This window comes from Macaca nemestrina, chromosome 7 (genome assembly GCF_043159975.1).
Source record: "Macaca nemestrina isolate mMacNem1 chromosome 7, mMacNem.hap1, whole genome shotgun sequence".
Classification (NCBI taxonomy): Eukaryota; Metazoa; Chordata; class Mammalia; order Primates; family Cercopithecidae; genus Macaca; species Macaca nemestrina.
Genome location: NC_092131.1, coordinates 144,610,937 through 144,628,762, shown reverse-complemented (window position 1 = coordinate 144,628,762; position 17,826 = coordinate 144,610,937). Strand labels below are relative to the sequence as shown.

The 17,826-nt window shown below is 47.3% G+C and overlaps 1 protein-coding gene across 4 annotated transcripts in view; it reads left to right on the top strand.

Annotated features, from left to right (window-relative positions):
- LOC105489700 (cingulin like 1) overlaps positions 1-17,826 on the top strand; it is a 175,644-nt gene that overhangs the window by 153,661 nt on the left and 4,157 nt on the right. For all 4 annotated transcript variants that reach the window (XM_071066791.1, XM_071066790.1, XM_071066789.1 and 1 more), the window contains 6 exons: positions 1,689-1,850; positions 4,665-4,754; positions 14,974-15,057; positions 15,751-15,875; positions 16,838-16,946; positions 17,316-17,479. In XM_071066791.1, coding sequence (XP_070922892.1) covers positions 1,689-1,850; positions 4,665-4,754; positions 14,974-15,057; positions 15,751-15,875; positions 16,838-16,946; positions 17,316-17,479 — 734 coding nt within the window. The remainder of the gene's footprint in view (positions 1-1,688; positions 1,851-4,664; positions 4,755-14,973; positions 15,058-15,750; positions 15,876-16,837; positions 16,947-17,315; positions 17,480-17,826) is intronic.

Here is a 17,826-nt window from a genome sequence, read left to right as displayed (position 1 = left end):
CATTTGATTCTCATAATAGCTGTAGAAGGCTGGTTTTATAATTATCCCAATTTTGCGAACGAGGAAACTGAGTCATAGAGCTTTTTTTTGTTGTTTTGTTTTTGTTTTTTTAAATGCTCTGGAATATAGCACACCCTCTGTATCCAGAGAATGTCCCATCACTCTTTTTCCATGGGGTGATTTTCATTCTGTGCTTTCATGTACTTTCTGTCATGGTGACCACCAAAACTAGATGCGGGTCTTCATCTGGAGATGTCGTCTTCAAGGCTAGGCTGTTCTCAGAAATGCCCGGTGCTGCTGTCAGCCTCCCAGAGAAGAACACATTTCCTCAAGTTTTCTCACGGGTTTTCCGAAGCTGTCCTCAACTACTGGGGCTTTCCAACTCTCCTGTGACAGGCACCGCAGAAGGGTGGCATTCTGTAGTGGAGTTTGCCATTCGCTTTCATATACTCTGAAGGGAACAGACCCCCTGGTGTATTCTATTCCTGAGACCGTAACTCTACTCAATACTGGTACCAACTCCAAGAGGGTAGGACACTTAGAACAAAGCAGACAGCCTGGGGCTTCACCACGTCAGCCCACACAGATGTTTAAGGGAGACCTACTGTGTGCTGAGCTGGCTGATCTCCCCAGGGAGCTTCCAGAGTTCAAGACACAGACTGGCCCTTGTGAATCACGCTGTTTTGTCTGTTGCACTTTATTCAAAGCTATTAGTTGAGTGCCATCTTGTGGATGGAAAAAAGTCAACATTGTAAATTAAGAGCTAATCATTTTCTTCTACAAAGCAGTGGCTTTCCCTAATGTGCCTGTGTATATTGTTAGGTTTTGTGCCAGTAGGTTGCTTTGCGGTCATTAATTCAGTTGTGTGTTCTTTTTTACTGACTTGAAACCTCTTTTGAGGTGACAGTGATACCGGTAGACAATAAATTACCCCCTGGGAAACATGTATTTAGTTAAGGGGCTCTCGAGAATTTTTAACACGACCTAGTAAAACCTGCATTTAGCATTCAGCCAGGCATGGTGGCTCACGCCTGCAATTCCAGTACTTTGGGAGACCGAGGTGGGCATCACCTGAGGTCAGGAGTTCGAGACCAGCCAGGTCACCACAGTGAAACTCCATCTCTACTAAAAATACAAACATTAGCTCAGTGTGGTGGCAGGCACCTGTAATCCCAGCTACTTGGGAGGCTGAGGCAGGAGAATTGTTTGAATCCAGGAGATGGAGGCTGCAGTTAGCCAAGATCGCACCACTGCACTCTAGCCTGTGCAACAAAGCAAGACTCCGTCTCACAAAACAAAAACAAAAACAAAACCTATGTCTTGCAACCCAGGAATACACGCATCTGCACAAATATATGAATGTCTAGTACAAAAGATTTGCAAATCAGTATTTGCTAATACTCTGCTATTTTTTCTGTTCTATTTAATTAAAAAATACTGGTCAACATCTACCAAATGGAATTTGTAACCTAATAGGTTGCTGCCTAGAGCTGGAAGACCCCCTCTTTTTACAAAAAGGAAACTGAGGCCCAGAGGGAGGTAGGACTTGCTCAGGGTCTTCTGATCTCCCATATTATGGGGGGTCCAGCGGATCTTCCTTGTGGTGGAGTCAGCCTGTGCACTGTCTGTGGAGGTCTCTGTGCTCTTGAGGCACCCCAGGAAACCATCCCAGCTGTCTCTCCTCCTAGATGCGCCTGATGGAGGAAGAGTTACGGGACTACCAGAGAGCTCAGGATGAAGCGCTCACAAAAAGGCAGCTTCTGGAGCAGACGCTGAAGGACCTGGAGTATGAGCTGGAAGCCAAGAGTCACCTCAAAGATGACCGCAGCAGACTGGTCAAGCAGATGGAGGTCTGTGGGCCGCACAGCGTGAGCTGGGGGACCTGTGGAGAGCGAGTCTGGGCCACGAGAGAAGCCTCCTCTTTGCTCTCAGCTCCGCCTGTGGGAAGTCTGGGGTTTTTATTCTCTCCCACAGCCGGGTGTAGTGAGGTCATTTCTCGATTGAAGGAAGGGGCCAGTCATTGATAGACTCAGGACATTAGAGTTAGAAGGAATGATGGACACAATTTAGTCTAACGTTCTCATTGTCTTGAGAGGAAATGGAACAGATTCCCAGGGACGTAGGTGATTTTGCCTAAGGGCACTGATAGTTCCTTCCTTTTCTGTTTGTTCTTTGGAGCAATGCTTTCAGCTAACTAGAAGGAACCAAACTGCTGCATGTCCAGAGAGCAGCCTCCTAGGAATCGTCATCCTTCATTTGCCACACCGCATATTCCATTCTTGCTTCCTGTTTCTGGCGCATTTTCCCTTACGGGTTATTTGGCTTTGCCAGAGCTCGCAGCACACTGTGACTCAACTTACTGTGGTATACATAGTATGTACATAGTCCAAGACAGCATATCAGAAAGTGCTGAATGCAGTCACCACATGGGGGTGATCTAGTCACAAGGTGAAAACACAACATATTAGAAAAATGTAAATGAAGTAACACAATCTAAGTATGGACAGTTCACTGAGGTTGACAAGAAGAACCTTAGAATCACTCCATCTGAACTTTTAAAAAAGAATAATTCTTAGGAACAAAACTAACCCCCAGAAACACACACATACACACACAAACCCCAGTAGAATTTAGAGAGCGGGAGAGACACTGAAAAAGTGGAATTAAGAGAGACACTAAAAAATAGTCTCAGACTTTTCAGAGAAGTTAAAATTGTCAAGATTTTGATAAAAGACAGTGCTCAAGGCCATGGAGAGATGGCTTAAATTCAGAATCAATGGAATTCCTGATTCAACTTTGCAAATAAACAGAAATAACTTTTAAAACCTCCAGGGGACTGAGTAGCCGTTTATATCTAGGTAGTGTTGTTTCAGTCATTGAAGATTTTATTAGATAGGCCTCTTTTAGAGACTGGAATAACCTGATTACAGTTTTATTGCTCTTTTGTAGGACTGCTGTACGTTTTGCTAATGTCCTGGTTCTGATCTCTTTAGGGGTGGTAATTTTAAGTCAAGCTAAGGTCAACCCACTTAACTAGAAACTGATTATTCTAGGGCCTAAACAACCTGGCTCAAAACAAGCTAAAGCCTCTTCAGGCAGTGGAGGAAGAACCTTTGGAGTAATGGCCCTGGCCTGGACCCCTAACATTCCTGCTTGGTTCTGTGCAGTATGGATTTTAGGCAAGAAGAGAGTCCTACAAAGAGGTGCTAAAATCCATAGTATATCCTGACTAAAGAGAACATTTCCTTTGGCCGACTTAGGTCTAGAAGGAGTGGCATAGCTAAGCTTCGTTTGCCCGTTTGCAATATTTAGCTATTTTCCCATTAATTGCAAAATGAATGGCTCTCAAGACCCTGCTACCATGAGATGCACTTGAGGGGTATTTTGTCCCCTAAGAGGCGGCTAGCAGGACCATCTTGCTGTGACTACGTCTTGCCTGCTCCTTCACTAGCACTTAAAATTAATTTTCAAGACTCAAGAGCTCTCCCAACGATGGGCATTTTCTGTAAACTCAGGTGGCTGTTGGATGTAAATGCAGCTCTTGTGATGTCTGTCTGACTATAGTGAGACTGGTCTTGGAGGCATCAGGAACCACTGAATAAACAGGAGGCTTCGGTGCCTGGCCCAGCTCCGATCCAAGTTGGACTTTGAGATGCTTGGCTCCCGGGAGAGGGCTTTCTGGCTTCCCCATAGGTTTTGATCACTACCTGGGGGCCATTCACAGGCAGTTAGTCATTCACATGAATCCTGGGTGTCTTACTGTGATAAATAGAATAATATTTAGGGATAGAGGTGTCCATTGCTTATCAATCCACTTTGGCAATTTCAGAGACAATATTTATATACAAATGCTGCAGGTTCACATTTAGAACTTGGAATGCCAATTGCTTTTTAGCATTTGTGGCTCTGAGTTTACTTAGACTTATGACAGATTGACTGGTGACAGGAGAAACACATGCTCAAGACCAACAACCCGCAGTTCTAAGTGGGGTGGTTGGTGTTAGAAGCCTCTTTTCTTCATATACAAAGCTGCTTTGAAATGTTTTTCTCTTAACACTCAATTAGGTTAGATTAGGAGCCAACAAAGAAGCCACAAATTATTATTCTTAAGTGATGATGAGTTTATCAGAATTAGTTAGCACTGCCTTTTGGTTAATCCAATGCAGGTTTGGGAGTGCACAGTGCAAATGCATGCTGTTCCTTAGACGTCTGCTATAGATTTACTCCTGCAAGGCTCTTGGAAACCCTGAGCAGGATGCAGACAGAAGATTGTCCTGAACATGAAGTGTTTTTTTCCACATTGTCTTTTAACAGACACTGGCTTGGGTAGATCTGTTTAAAGTTGTTGATTCACAGGGAGAAACAAAGACTTGACAGAAACATGCTCAAATGTCCTTAGTGTTTGTATTAGGGTTTGGGATAATGTTTTTTCTTCTTTTATGTGTTTTCTACATACACAGTTACATTTTACATTACAAGTCATGAAACACGTAGTTTAAGAAATATCTGCCTTGGGCAATGTAAGAAATAGATATATTGTTTTTCAAACCCTAATGCTAGTCAGATCTCATTTGACCTTAGGGTTCTTTCTCTATGGGGCAGTCTTTGCTCTTAATCCTGATCAGTACAAGTTAAGTCGACTGTGTTTGTGATTTCTTTCTTAGGACAAGGTGTCTCAATTGGAGATGGAACTGGAAGAAGAGAGAAACAACTCAGATTTGCTGTCTGAGAGGATCAGTAGGAGCCGGGAACAGGTACTGTTCTATAGGTGAATGATGCGTGGATTGTCCCGTGTGAAAATGGAACATGAGGGGTTAAACCTGAGAATTCAGTTAAGGCCAGGAGAGAAGAATTCATGCCGTCTAGAAATTGATGGAAGATTGAATAGTCATCACCATAATAAGCTTCTAGGAGAGACTTTGACCAGATTACTTGTATTTTAGATTTTAAATTTTAATCCTTGGTCAGCTAATTTCCTAATCTATACCTAGCATCATTTCAAGGTTTTTAAGTTTTGTTTTCATCTTTTTTAATTAAGAAACTGCCAGTGCTAGTCCAGAAAAAGTGAAGGGCTTTCTCAATGTTGATGTACAGTTCGTCCAGCACCATTTCAAGGCCTAGGCATACAACTGGGTAAGCTGTCATTAAAAGCACATTCTGTCATTAGAAGTTTCTACATGTATCCACAGGTATCTTGTAAATGAAGGGCTGAGACTAGTGAATACATATTAATTATCTTTGAAACTGCCGCTGAGTGTTCTGAATCCTCTTCCCAAAATGTTTCCACATTTTATCTGTCAAGTGGTTTGAGCATGCACTGGCGACACAGAAACTAGTTAACAGTACTGCTGTTTCCTTGTGATCTCACTGCTCTCCCCAGATCTCATCTGCCACTCCCAGTCTCTCTCAAAGCCCCTCTGAACCTTCACTTAATTAAAAAATGGAAACACAGGTCAAAAGCCTTTGGATAATACTGCGTGTATTATCTGCATGTCGCTTGAGAAATGAGTTCCATCATCTATAACATGAGAGTAACTCTCCCCGATTGCCTCACCGTGTTGTCATAAGGATCAAATGTAAGTGAAACTCCTTCCAAAACTGCAAAAAGCATTCACTTGGAAAGTACTGTTACTGACTGTGAATGCTTCATAGGTATGTGTACTGCTGAGTAACTTGTCAAAGAAAAGGCTGCATCATAGAGCCTACTTTGTGTTGCACCTAACATGGTGCTGGCTACCAAATTCCACACATTTGCTTGTTGAACGAATGACCCTTAGAGCCTCAGCTCTAAAAAGCACTTTTCCTACTATGGCCAATAGATTGTTATTCATAAGCACTTGGGAAACGTCCACTTTCTGCTTTATGTTTTTATCCTCTCTTTCCAATCTTCCCTATTCCAAAGGGCACTTTCCTCTGGTCTCTTCTGCTTATTCATATGGATTTCCCTTTCCTCAGTTCAGGGTGACCAAGAATTGAAAGTTGCAGAGCTTGGGGATAGCACCTTCTGAGCAGGCAGCCCTGCTCAAAGTAGAATGCGAATCACTGGCTGCTTTTCCATATTCCGTTAGGTCCCTGTTGACAGATTTCTTTACAAACAAGTGGGATACTCGTGCTGCTTTTCTCCTGAGAGTGAAGGAAATTGCAACCCCAGGTTCATTCCCTGCACCCTCCTCGTGGAGTCTGGGTTCTGTCTGCATGTTCCCAGGCTGTGACTCCTCTGGAGCTGTGAAAGTCCATCAGGCCAGAGCTGCACAGGTTTAGAGAGGGACCTTCCTGAAAACCAAAAGCCCGGATGGAGAGCTGAACCTTGATATCTCTCCTGCCGCCCCCCAGGGTTCTTACTGAAGACTGTGTTTTCCAAGTTCTCTCACTGGAATAAAAGCTGTTTTGCGATGAGCCCCTGCCAGCCTGGCTAAGTAGCCACGTCCCGCCCCGCCACATGTCAGAATCCGCTAAACATTCACAGTGACAAAGGATGTGACCATGGATTTGTTTTGCCAGCACTTCTTGTGGCTTATGCTAAGAAGAATAGTGGGAAAGTGTGTCATCCTGTCAGTAACGAGGCAGTGAAAACAGACCTTCAGTTCCATGTTTACATCAGAAACAAAACACAGACACTGAACCAGAACATGTCTGCCTCCCTTAGCTCAGCTGACAGCCCAACACTGAGAGAACTGGTCATGCAGAGATCTGGTCCCAGAATTGCTCTGGACGCTTCTTTTTCCTTTCAGCTGAGCACTTGGATCATGGAGAATAGAACTGCTGTCCATGATGTGGTCAAGGCTAAAAATATTTCCACTAAGCCGAGAACTTGATGTCAGTTTAGGGGGGAAGTTAAGGGAACCGAGAACCTGAACTAAGTCCCGGGAGGAAGTTAAGGGAACTCACTTGGTCTGCTGGGGAAAGCAGTGGGCTGGGAGTCCCAGTCCTGGCTCCTGCACTAGCCTCATTTACCTCTGGGAGAGTCCCAGCCTCTCTGAGCTCAGTCTCTAAAATCTATCAAAAGGAAGTGATTGATCCAGGTGCTCTCTGAAGGCTTTTCTGAATTCTAACACTGCAATACTGCAAGAAGGTTTTATACATCCAGAAGTGTCTGACTCACCCTTTACTTTCCCCCATTCTCTCCCTGTATCTGAGTTATATGCCTAAAAAGATGAGTTCCACAAATGTCTACAGCCTCTTTCCCTATCAGCTCTCTTTCCCTCTTCTGTTTTCTTTCTTCTCACTGCATCATCTGAGATAGGGAGGGTAAAGCCTGGTGTTTGTTGTAAGTGGAGAAATTGAGGATCACATTCACGTGGATGTAGGAATTGGTAAGCCAATGAAAGAAACGCTGAGATAAAGTGATGTCTCCCGATTGTGTTCTGAGAGCTCTTCTGGCCTTTGCTGCCTCCTGACTTGTGAGGGAGGGCGGAGAATTGGATGGGCCAAATACCCGCCTCCCTGGAAAGCATCTCATTTCATTCAAAGTTGAGGTTGAGTCAAGGCTTATTTCCTGCCTCTTGAAATGAAGGCCTTGGGTATAGACAGATGGGCCCTGATTCTGAGCTCTTCTGGTCCACTTAGATTAACTTCTAGGGCCGTGTGCCTGTGCTGTCCTGCTGGAATCAAAGCAAGAAAAGGGAAACTTCAAAACTTAAGACCCTTTTTCCTCTCCCCTATCAAATGCTGACCTTATGACATCCTCTTAACAAGGACAGCTCCTAAAAAAACAGGAAAGGGTGCATGTTATCTTGAACCCAAGTAATAGCATCAGCCCTGCCTTCCTAGCAAATTGCTACTAGGCACTGAAAAGAGAAGGCATGGGACATTTTAGTTTGGCGATCTTGTTCTCTTTAAATTAAAAAGTTCAAACTTAACAACTCTCCTTAAACTCTGAATTCTCACAGGCTCCTTTGCTGAATCTTTGCTTCCCCCAAACATCTCCCACTAGCTTTAGTGATGGGACTTAAGTGAATAAGCCAGAAAAAAGATTTTCCAGCAATATTAGTGAATGGTCAACCCCTCTCATAGACTGTTAGATCTGGCAAGGACCTCAGTCCAACTCTCCTCACTTCTCTGTAATGGATGCGGGATTTGAGGCCCAGAGTCACCTGGTGGTTTGGCCACAGTCATGCTGGCAATTGACTGCAGAACTGGGCTTAGGTTTCAATTTCCAAGGCAGTGCTCTATCTACCCATGCTTGCAAAATATGATGAATGCCTGCTGTGTGCATGGCATTGCAGTAAAGCTCCAAGAGGACCAGAAATGGTCCCTGACCTTGAGTTGCTACAGTTTGTTTGAGGAGCTGGGTCAGACCTAAAAAATTGGTAACTAACAATAAAAAACGGTGGATACTAAATGCCAAGTAAAAGATTGAAGCAACTAATGAGGGAAAGACCAATGTAGCAAGAGTGAGTGTGGAAGAATTACTAGAAAGAGGGTGGGGACCTGGGGTCAGCTCTAAAGAAAGGCTAAGATTTGAATAAACCAAGGGGATTGGGAATGGGATTCTAGATAGAAGGAATGATGTGAACAAAGACTGGGAGGTAGGAATCTATACAGCATTTTGAGGAACAATGAATGGATGAATGGATGAGTGTGACTCAATCAGATTTCTAGTTTCCATAGGAAATGAAAGGAGATAAGTTTGAAGATGCAGACTGAAGGTTTGAATGGCTCTATTGTGAAGGCAGTGGGCAGCCGTCAAAGGCTGTTGAGCAGAAGAGTGAAGCATACACTGTATTCTAGAAGACTTATGCCAGGGGTGAGGACTGGAGAAGGGTGATGGAGAGGAGGCCTCAACTGTGCTGTTACCAGGGCAGAGGACAGGAAAGGCTGCATGAGATGGTGTATTTGATCCTTTCTATGCCTCTGTTCTTTCTTTCTCTTTCTTATGCATACATTTGGCACTCACTAAAAGCTGGCCATGTTATTTATACGTTCCTGGCCTGTATTAGTTCGTTCTCACACTGCTATAAGGACATACCTGAGACTGGGTAATTTATAGAGGAAAGAGGTTTAAGGGACTCACAGTTCAGCATGGCTGGGGAGGCCTCACAATCACGGTGGAAGGCAAAGGAGGAGCAAAGGCACCTCTTACATGGCAGCAGGCAAGACAGTATGTGCAGGAGAACTGCCTTTATAAAACCATTTGATCTCATGAGACTTACTCACTGTTACAAGAACCGCACGGGGGAAAAAACCCACCCCCATAATTCAGTTACCTCCCACTGGGTCCCTCCCACAACACGTGGGGATAATAGGAGCTATAATTCAAGATGAGATTTGGGTGAGGACACAGCCAAACCATATCACAGCCTTTCTAAGGGCTTCCTTTACATGCTCAGGACAGTCTTATTCAGAATGATGGATTCAGGAAATCCTAATTGAGAGAGAAAAGTTTTTCAAACCTCTCGGATGTTTGGACTTTGTTTTCAGGTCTGACTGCTATGAAGGAGAAGGGATGGATTTGGAGTTGATAAAAAGGGATGGATTTGGAGTTGATAAAATGATACCTTCTTTATGAAATAGAAGTATCGAGTATCTGTTTTCTCACCCAAGTATAGTCCCACCGTATACAGAAAGGTTTCTGATTGGCTTATAAGTTGAAAGAAGTTCAAGTCACTGGTGTTTGGTCTGTTTAAATCCAGAGTAATCCTTTTTCCTTTCCATCTTCCAAAAACCATGTTTCCATTTATGACAATTGCCATCCTTACCAATGATTCCCTAAGTGCTAGGCACTGTGCTGGGTGCCTCATTTTCTTGTTGTTTTCAGGTTTTGCAAGGTGAAGTGACTACATAGGGTCACACAGTTTGTAGGAGGAGTCACAGTTTGACTCCAAAGCCTCCTGCCTGTTCCCATCATCCCTGCATGAGACTATGTCACGGTCTTAAAGACTACTCCTTCAAATGCATTTGGGTCTCCATTCCCAAGTTAAAAGTCATGTTTCTTAAAATGGGTGAGGATTTAAGTTCAGCTGATCCTCTCCTGATTCTTTATGAGTGCAGGATTCAAATAGCCAAAGAGAGGTCCGGCTTCATGTGTTTTAAATTGAAGGCCAATAGGCTGTTGTGCTGGCTCGATGGGTACTGCTGCAAACACTTCACAGCAGAGCTGGGCCTACGTGGGAAGGCGTTCTCTTGGCCATGGAGACCATGATGACCCAGCCCAGTGGAAAGATGATTCATCAAGCCCAGGCAGCTGGCAGGCAGGAAAAATACCGACTTGAGCTTTGGGTGGCTTCATGGTCTCTCCAGGGACTGAGCAAGGCTGCCTTGTTGCTTCGGCAACTGCAGGATTAAATCCCAGGGATAGAGTTGTGGGCTCCTACAGTCACTTTCTGGAACTGCTCCTTACTGGCTCACACCTGCTCCTCAGTCAGCGTCAGGGGTGCCACGCGTGCTAAATGGGACTGTCTTCTTTGCAGTTGTGAGTGAAAGATCAGAGGGGGGTTTCTTCTTCTTCTTCTTTTTTTTTTTTAATTGCTCCTAATCTCAGAACTGCGTCTTATTGTATCAGCTGCTCAAAAACCCAGTGTGCACAGTTGATTAATAATAATTTTCCTCTTTTTTTGGATTTTTTTTTCTTTTTTTTTGAGACGGAGTCTCGCTCTGTCGCCCAGGCTGGAGTGCAGTGGCGTGATCTCGGCTCACTGCAAGCTCCGCCTCCCGGGTTCACGCCATTCTCCTGCCTCAGCCTCCCGAGTAGCTGGGACTACAGGCGCCCGACACCACGCCCGGATAATTTTTTATATTTTTAGTAGAGACGGGGTTTCACCGTGTTAGCCAGGATGGTCTTGATCTCCTGACCTCGTGATCCACCTGCCTTGGCCTCCCAAAGTGCTGGGATTACAGGCGTGAGCCACTGCACCCAGCCTTTTTGATTATTTTTTATGCCAGCCAGGAGTGTGGGCTTGCCAACCTCTTTACAGCCCAATGATAAACACAGGTGATGGGGTTCAGTATTGTTATTGGCCATCACAGATAGCTCTGGCTTTCCATTAACCTGAAAGGCAGCTACTTAGAATTCTGAGAGCTGGGTCAGGACATGGGTGTCTCTGACATAAAACCCACTGGAATCTGATACTGTGATTTCCCATCAAAATACTCAGGATACTTAGCATTCTTTCAATCCAGCTGCGATCCACTTTTGCCTTCAGCTCCTATTCTGTTTTAAATTTGACTGGCAAGTTTTTGTTCATGCTATTTAATGTAATTGAAGGGTAAACAGCATATAAAGCACTAAGCTTATATAAAGAAATACTTTCCCAGCCTCGAGTTTACTCTCCTCTGGTCCAGGAGGCTGGCTCAGCCAAGCCATAGTTCCCCCCGCCTCTCACCACCACCCCAGGGCAGGTGCCAGTGTGGGCTCAGGGTAACAATTTGGTTTACAATATTCCCAAGTCAAGGGGCGTAGTCCTGGGATCACTGCATTGAGGACAGCTAACAGCAGGGACACACAGGATACTTGTGGGTTTATGGTGAAACCGATCCTTCTTGGGGCATTGTCCATAACACCACGCAGTATTCCTTGTATAAGGCTCCACATGGTGGATTTACTTTAGAATTTCATGTCAGGCTGTCCTTTGAAGAACTGAAGGAAGCCTATCATGTTTGCCAAAAGCCCAGGTTTGCAAAGACTCAAGAAAAGGGACTGCCTGCTCAGGTCACAGTAACTGTTAAGTTTTATGGCTACACATTTATTCCTTCCTGTTCTTCACTCTGATTTATTTTACATTTCCATTTTAATAGCCATGGTGGGGGATAAATAATTCCTTTTTTTTTTTTTTTCCTTTGGAGAGTCACCATTATCCTCAGTCTCTCCAGGGGTCCTCCAGGGAGGTCTTGAACCTGTGGGGACCCTCCAGGATGCCGCCATGCTAAGTGCTGCTCTGCACAGGGAAGTCTGTTTCCTGGTGGGATCCAGATTTTTCAGACACTGCCACTGAGGGTGCTAGACTGTGGCCAGTGGCTGCTGCTTTACGTGGCAAGATTTGTCCTGAACCCCCAGGCTGGGCCCAGGGCTGCATGACTACTTGGCCATCCTGGAATCCCTCCACACGCTCTCTGCACTCTGCCTCACTCCACCATAGGCACGTTCTCCTTCTGGGCTCCAAAGCCCCTGCCTGAACTCTCCTCCTTGTGGGTCTTTTTCCTTTATCGAGAGTCGTAGGTCCTACAGGTTTGCGAAGACACAATGGGGAGGGGAGAAAAGAGTGTATGAGTTTTTCTGAGAAAACCTAGGTTGGACTCCCAAAGCTGCTTCCACCTAACTCTGACTCAGCGGCTGTTTCTGGACCTCCCACCTGGAAACTCAGGGTGATAACATCTGCCTTGGAGAGTTCCTCTACCCTGAACGGTAGAGGAGGCACCAGGTTGTGCTTTTATTGTATCGTTGGCCAGCTCGGGGACACTTACAGGCTGTCTCATTCAATCAAGTTCCTTGCTTAGGAGTCTGTATCCCAGCAGTTAGATCAACAAGGTCACAGATGAGGGACTGGGAGAGCTAGCAGGACAAGCTGGGCCACTGCTGTTTGTAATCATTTCCCATTACAGTGGAAATTTAATCACGTCCTCAGTGAAGTGTCGGGCACTGCCCTGGGCACATGAACAGAACGGCTGCCGCTGGGAGGCACGTCCGTCCTCAGTCCCGTGGCCCAGCTGTTGTTCTGATGACCTCCACGTGTGAGGTGTTGGTGGCTGGTTCAGAAACCACCTTGGGAGCAGGGCCGTGAGTCCGCATTCATTCCCCTTTCACTTTGTGCTGGGGTCACAGTGACAGCAGTTGTTCTGGTGCCCTCTGTGCAGTGTGTGATTCGTGAGCAGGAGCGGGCCCGAGTTGGGTGGCCGTGCCCTGCCTGCTGGTCCTGGCCATTGCTAGCATTTTTCCCTTCTCCATGCAAGATGCCGTAAGGAGGCTGGACTGCCCGTCTGTGCCTGGATGTTTCTGCTACAGCTGCATTTGAACTCTACGTCTATTGGAATCCTTTCCACTTAGTTGGTCCAGAGGCAGAGCCATGAAGTAACGGGCAGTGCAGGGGCTTGGCCTGGCTCTAGCCCTGATCCTCAGGTTACTTGCCTAACCGCCGCCCTAGGCCTCAATTTCCTCTGCTGAACATTCTGAATCTCCATGAATTAGATGCCTGCCAGTTAGGAATTCTAAAATGTGAGCATTTTCTTTGGACCACCTGGTACCCCCCTCTCACCTAGGGGCAGAGGCCCAGCTTCCCCCTGTGGCGTTGGAGGCCTTTGTGTCCCAACCCTGCCTGTCCCACCAGCATCATTTCGCCCCGTTCCCTGTTGCCCACTCTGGGCCAGTGACATCATGCTGTGTGACACACCTAGGTCAGGACAAGGGGAGCCAGGGAGCAAATGCAAATCTGGCCCAATGTGGGGTGTCTCCTCTGGCTATTCCTGGGATTCCAGTTCTTGCTCTCCTTGGGAGACAGTGAGGAAGGGGCGAGCTTATCTTTTACTCACTGGGGTTCATGTACAGGTGGCGAAATTCAACTTGAGGCCAGGCCAAGTAAGCCTGTGTCAAACGCTCTCCAGACCCTGGTGTCCGGGGGCTGTGTGTGCACCTCTTAGCCATGTTGGACCCTGGAATTTGTTTTTCATCCTTAAGAAGGAAAACGTGGTTTTATTTTACTGGCTTAGCTTGATTCTTCTGGCTTCTTCATGCTGCCCTCTGCTGGACAGTTCTGGCAACAGGGGTCTGGAGCCTCCGCCTCTGATAATTCATTTTACTCCTGCGCAAACCACTGGCAATCAGGAAAAGAGATGCTGATGGTCAGGTGATGGGATTTCTTCTCTGGTGCTACGCAGCGAGTTTCCTTTCCTGAGCATAGAGGAAACCCTCAGGAGTGTTCAGCCTTTGTCAGGTCACCTGAAGTCGCCCAGCATTCTTACTGACTTTCGTTTCTGGCATAAAAAAGGAGAAATCTAGCAGTGTCTGAGATACGCTCACGGTTCTGGGAAGCCCTTTCTGCAATTTGAGCTTATAATGCAGCAGTCAGGAGTGCCGTTGAATGCTGGCTCCCCCATTCCTGGTTAGGTACCTCTTGGGGAAGTTGAGTGACTGACTCATCCTGGTTCACCTGGGACTGTCTCCGTTTAGCATAGAAACAGCCTGAGAACATCCTCAGTCCAGGCAAATTTAGACAGTAGGTCACTGCAAGTTGATTGACTTTTGGAGGCTTTAGTATCCTCAGCAGAGGTACTGTTACCTCCTTCTGAGGGTTGTTCAGGGGGTGTCATAGGATCCTACCTGTGGAGTCTAAGCAGGTGTGCCAGTTTTCTAGGGCTGCTGTAACAAAGTAACACAACCTGCGTGCCTTAGACAACAGAAATCTATTGTCTCATGGTCCTGGAGGCCAGAAATCTGAAATCAGAGTGTTACCAGGGCCATGCTGCCTCTGAGACCAGTAGGGAAATGCTTCCTTGCCTCCTCCTAGCTCCTGGTGGTTTCTGGCAATCTTTGGGCAATCCTTGGCTTGTAGACCCATCACCCCATTCCTCCATCTCCCCAGAGCGCCCTCCCTGTGTCCATCTTCCCTCTGTACATGTTTGTCTCTGCATCCAAATTTCCCCCTTTTAAAGGACACCAGCCATACTCGATTAGGGCCCACCTTCATAACCTAATTTTTAACTTGATTACCTCTCTGAAGTCCCCATCTCCTAATTAAGGTCACATTAGAGGTACTGGGTATTAGGGCATCAACATATCTTTTTCAGGGGACACAGTTCAACCCCTAGCAGCAGGGCTAGCTTTGACTCTTACTGTTATTTGTATCACCAGTATTGCAGTCATCAAGAAACCAAGAAAGAACTAAGAAACAGATCCTGTGCCCCAGAGCAGATGGCACAAGGGGCTGGGTAGGGCAGCCCCCTTCATAAAGTGGGGGTTGACATTCAGTTCCTCGCCACCATTTCAGTACAAAAGATCCAGGCACAGTCCTTCTGACCTCCGGGCTTTTGTTCTGTCTGCTGTAGATGGAGCAGGTGAGGAATGAGCTACTTCAGGAGAGAGCTGCGAGGCAAGACTTGGAGTGTGACAAGATTTCCCTGGAGAGGCAGGTGAGGGCAGCCGGCCTGTGAGCTGCCTCCCCCTCCATCGGCTAACCCTCCCCCACTGCACGGCTCTGAACTAGAAGCCCTTGGAGGTCCCTCCTTTACTTGGCATCCCAAGACCTCTGGGGGCTAACAGTCCTTTTCCAGAGTTGTTTCTCCCGGTGATAGGAAATCTGCATGGAAGTTCGGCAGCTAGGGGAGGAGGAATTGCATGTGTTATTTTCTAGATCCTGAAGAGGGCTAAATTCTAATGTAAAGAGAATGAAAAAGAATCCATGTCATCAAACACATGAGTGGCTAAGAAAGCTTCATTGGGTCATTATTTCTTTTACATGATTTCTGTTCATGTTCTTCACTGCACATGACTGGCAAAGGAGCCTGTTTCTCCTGTCCCCCTGTACGTTTATAGGGCAAGGCAAAGCCTGTTTGACATCCGGGAGTCTTAGGACATGGCAAAAATTTCATTCAGGCTTATGAGGGAGTGTGATAGAACCTCTTCTTCTGACCTGCAGCTGAGTTCAAGGGCTTTCCTTGGAAACATCTCTGGGTTCCCCCGGTTTCCAGGCCACAGGCCCTGGTGCAGAAAGCAGCCTCATCGCAGGCAGCGACCAAACACCAGGTTCTGCCCCGTGTTCTTCGCTGCCCTGCACAGAGCGTGGCAGACACATAGCCCCTCACGGTCTCCCTATGTTCTTCTAGAACAAGGACTTAAAGAGCCGGATTATCCACCTGGAAGGTTCCTACAGGTCCAGCAAAGAGGGGCTGGTGGTGCAGATGGAGGCCAGGATTGCAGAGCTGGAGGACCGCCTGGAGAGTGAGGAGAGGTGAGCCGGGCCCACTGCAGTGCAGAGGCCCCAGTGGGCAGTGACAGTTCCATCGCAATGTGCTCTCACATTTGGGATCTCTCCCGATCCTTGTAGCCTGTGAGGAAGGCAGAGCAACTACAACCTTACTTTTATAGATGAGAAAACAGAGACCCATCAGAATAAGTGACTTCAGTAAGGTAGCCTGGCTGGATACTGGTGTAGCTGGGTAAAAGCTTAGGACCCCCACTTCTCAGTCCATGGCGGTGCCACTGTACTTGCTGTCCCTTTTCCCATAGTACAGACTGCCTCAGAAACTACCGAGTTTGAGCCACATTACAAGCCACTGACTCTGCCCTGGAGGCCAGGTGTATTTAAGCAGAGGCCGACTAGCCTCCAGTCAGAGATGGGGCAGGTCCTTCCCCCGTGGGTGGGAGGGACATGGGATCAAGTGAGCACACTCCTTTCCAACAACTCCATTCTCTGCAGCTAACTCTTGAATGGCAGCCCGAGGGCCAGCACCAGGTTGAACTTGAGCAGCCTTCCAGCTGTAGTTCTGACTCCCGGCCCCTCACCTTCCTAAAAGGGGCGTGGTGTGCCGGCATTGGACGTTTTACATTATCTATTGTGTTAGCTGGACTTTTGGGGAGTCAGGCCAGAACAGCCTGGAGTAGACCCAAGACATCTGCAGTTTGTGACTTCTTGCCTTACAAAGTAAAGCTCAGGAACTCCAGGCAGGTCTGGCCCCGGCTCAGCCCCTCGCTGATTCTGCAGCCTTGGGCCAGTCACTCCCCTTCTCCGAACCCCGTTAACTCACCTCTCTCACAAGCAGCTTCTTCTCCTGTGCACTTGTGTTTCCCTGACCCTAAGCCTTGAGCTGACCAGGTACCCCTGTTTGGAGTTTCCCCTTCTCCACAGCCTGGGCTGGGCTCCCTGCAGGGATGGGAGTGAAAGCGTTCTTGGTTCTGCTTCCTCCCTTCCAGGGATCGGGCCAGCCTTCAGCTCAGCAACCGGCGGCTGGAGCGGAAAGTGAAGGAGCTGGTGATGCAGGTGGACGATGAGCACCTGTCACTGACCGATCAGAAGGACCAGGTAGGGAGCCTCTGTGTGCATTCGCTCGTAGATGAGATTGCACGTCTCAGGCTGGGGGAGCAAGGGAGGCCTCCCCGAGCAGCAGTGGAGTGTGAGTGGGCTGGTTCCTCCCTTTCCACGCACCTAGTCACATCATAGAATGGGGGCTTCTCGCCTACGTAATTAGGAGATAGCAAATTCTACACCCTGAGTTTGGCTTTTAAAGAGTCACCTTGTCTTACCGCCTGCTCTCCATGTTTCCCAAGAGACTGGCTGCCCCATTGCCCATGTCTTGGTTGCCTGGGGGAGATGGTGGCTGGACCTGGGGTGAGCTGAGTGCTGGGGCTGGGCCATCAGCCGGCACTCAACCCACACTCTGTCCCGGTGCAGCTGAGCTTGCGTTTGAAAGCCATGAAGCGGCAGGTGGAGGAGGCTGAGGAGGAAATCGACAGACTGGAAAGTTCTAAAAAGAAGCTGCAGAGGGAGCTGGAGGAGCAGATGGACATGAATGAGCATCTGCAGGGCCAACTCAACTCCATGAAGAAGGACTTAAGGTGGGCAGGTGTGGAGGCCAAAAAGGGCCCGATAATCTCCCCACGGTTGAAGCAGGCTCTGCCTTCAGAGCATTCGCACTCCTGTTGTCTCAAGCCAGCTCCTCATTGTTGCTTTTGGGGTTATCTTATCCTAGAAGTGGAGGCGGTTCTGTCCACTTCAGTCACCCTACATGGGCAGTAGGGCCTCATGCATGTCATTCTTATACCAATGCCCTGATGCCAGCTGGGCAGATACCATCCCTGTTGATCAGAAGGGGAAACAGAGACTTAAGGCAGGTAAGACTAGCTCACACCATCATGGAGGGGCAGTTCCTGGGTCAGCCTGGGCTTTTGTCTGACTTAGGGAG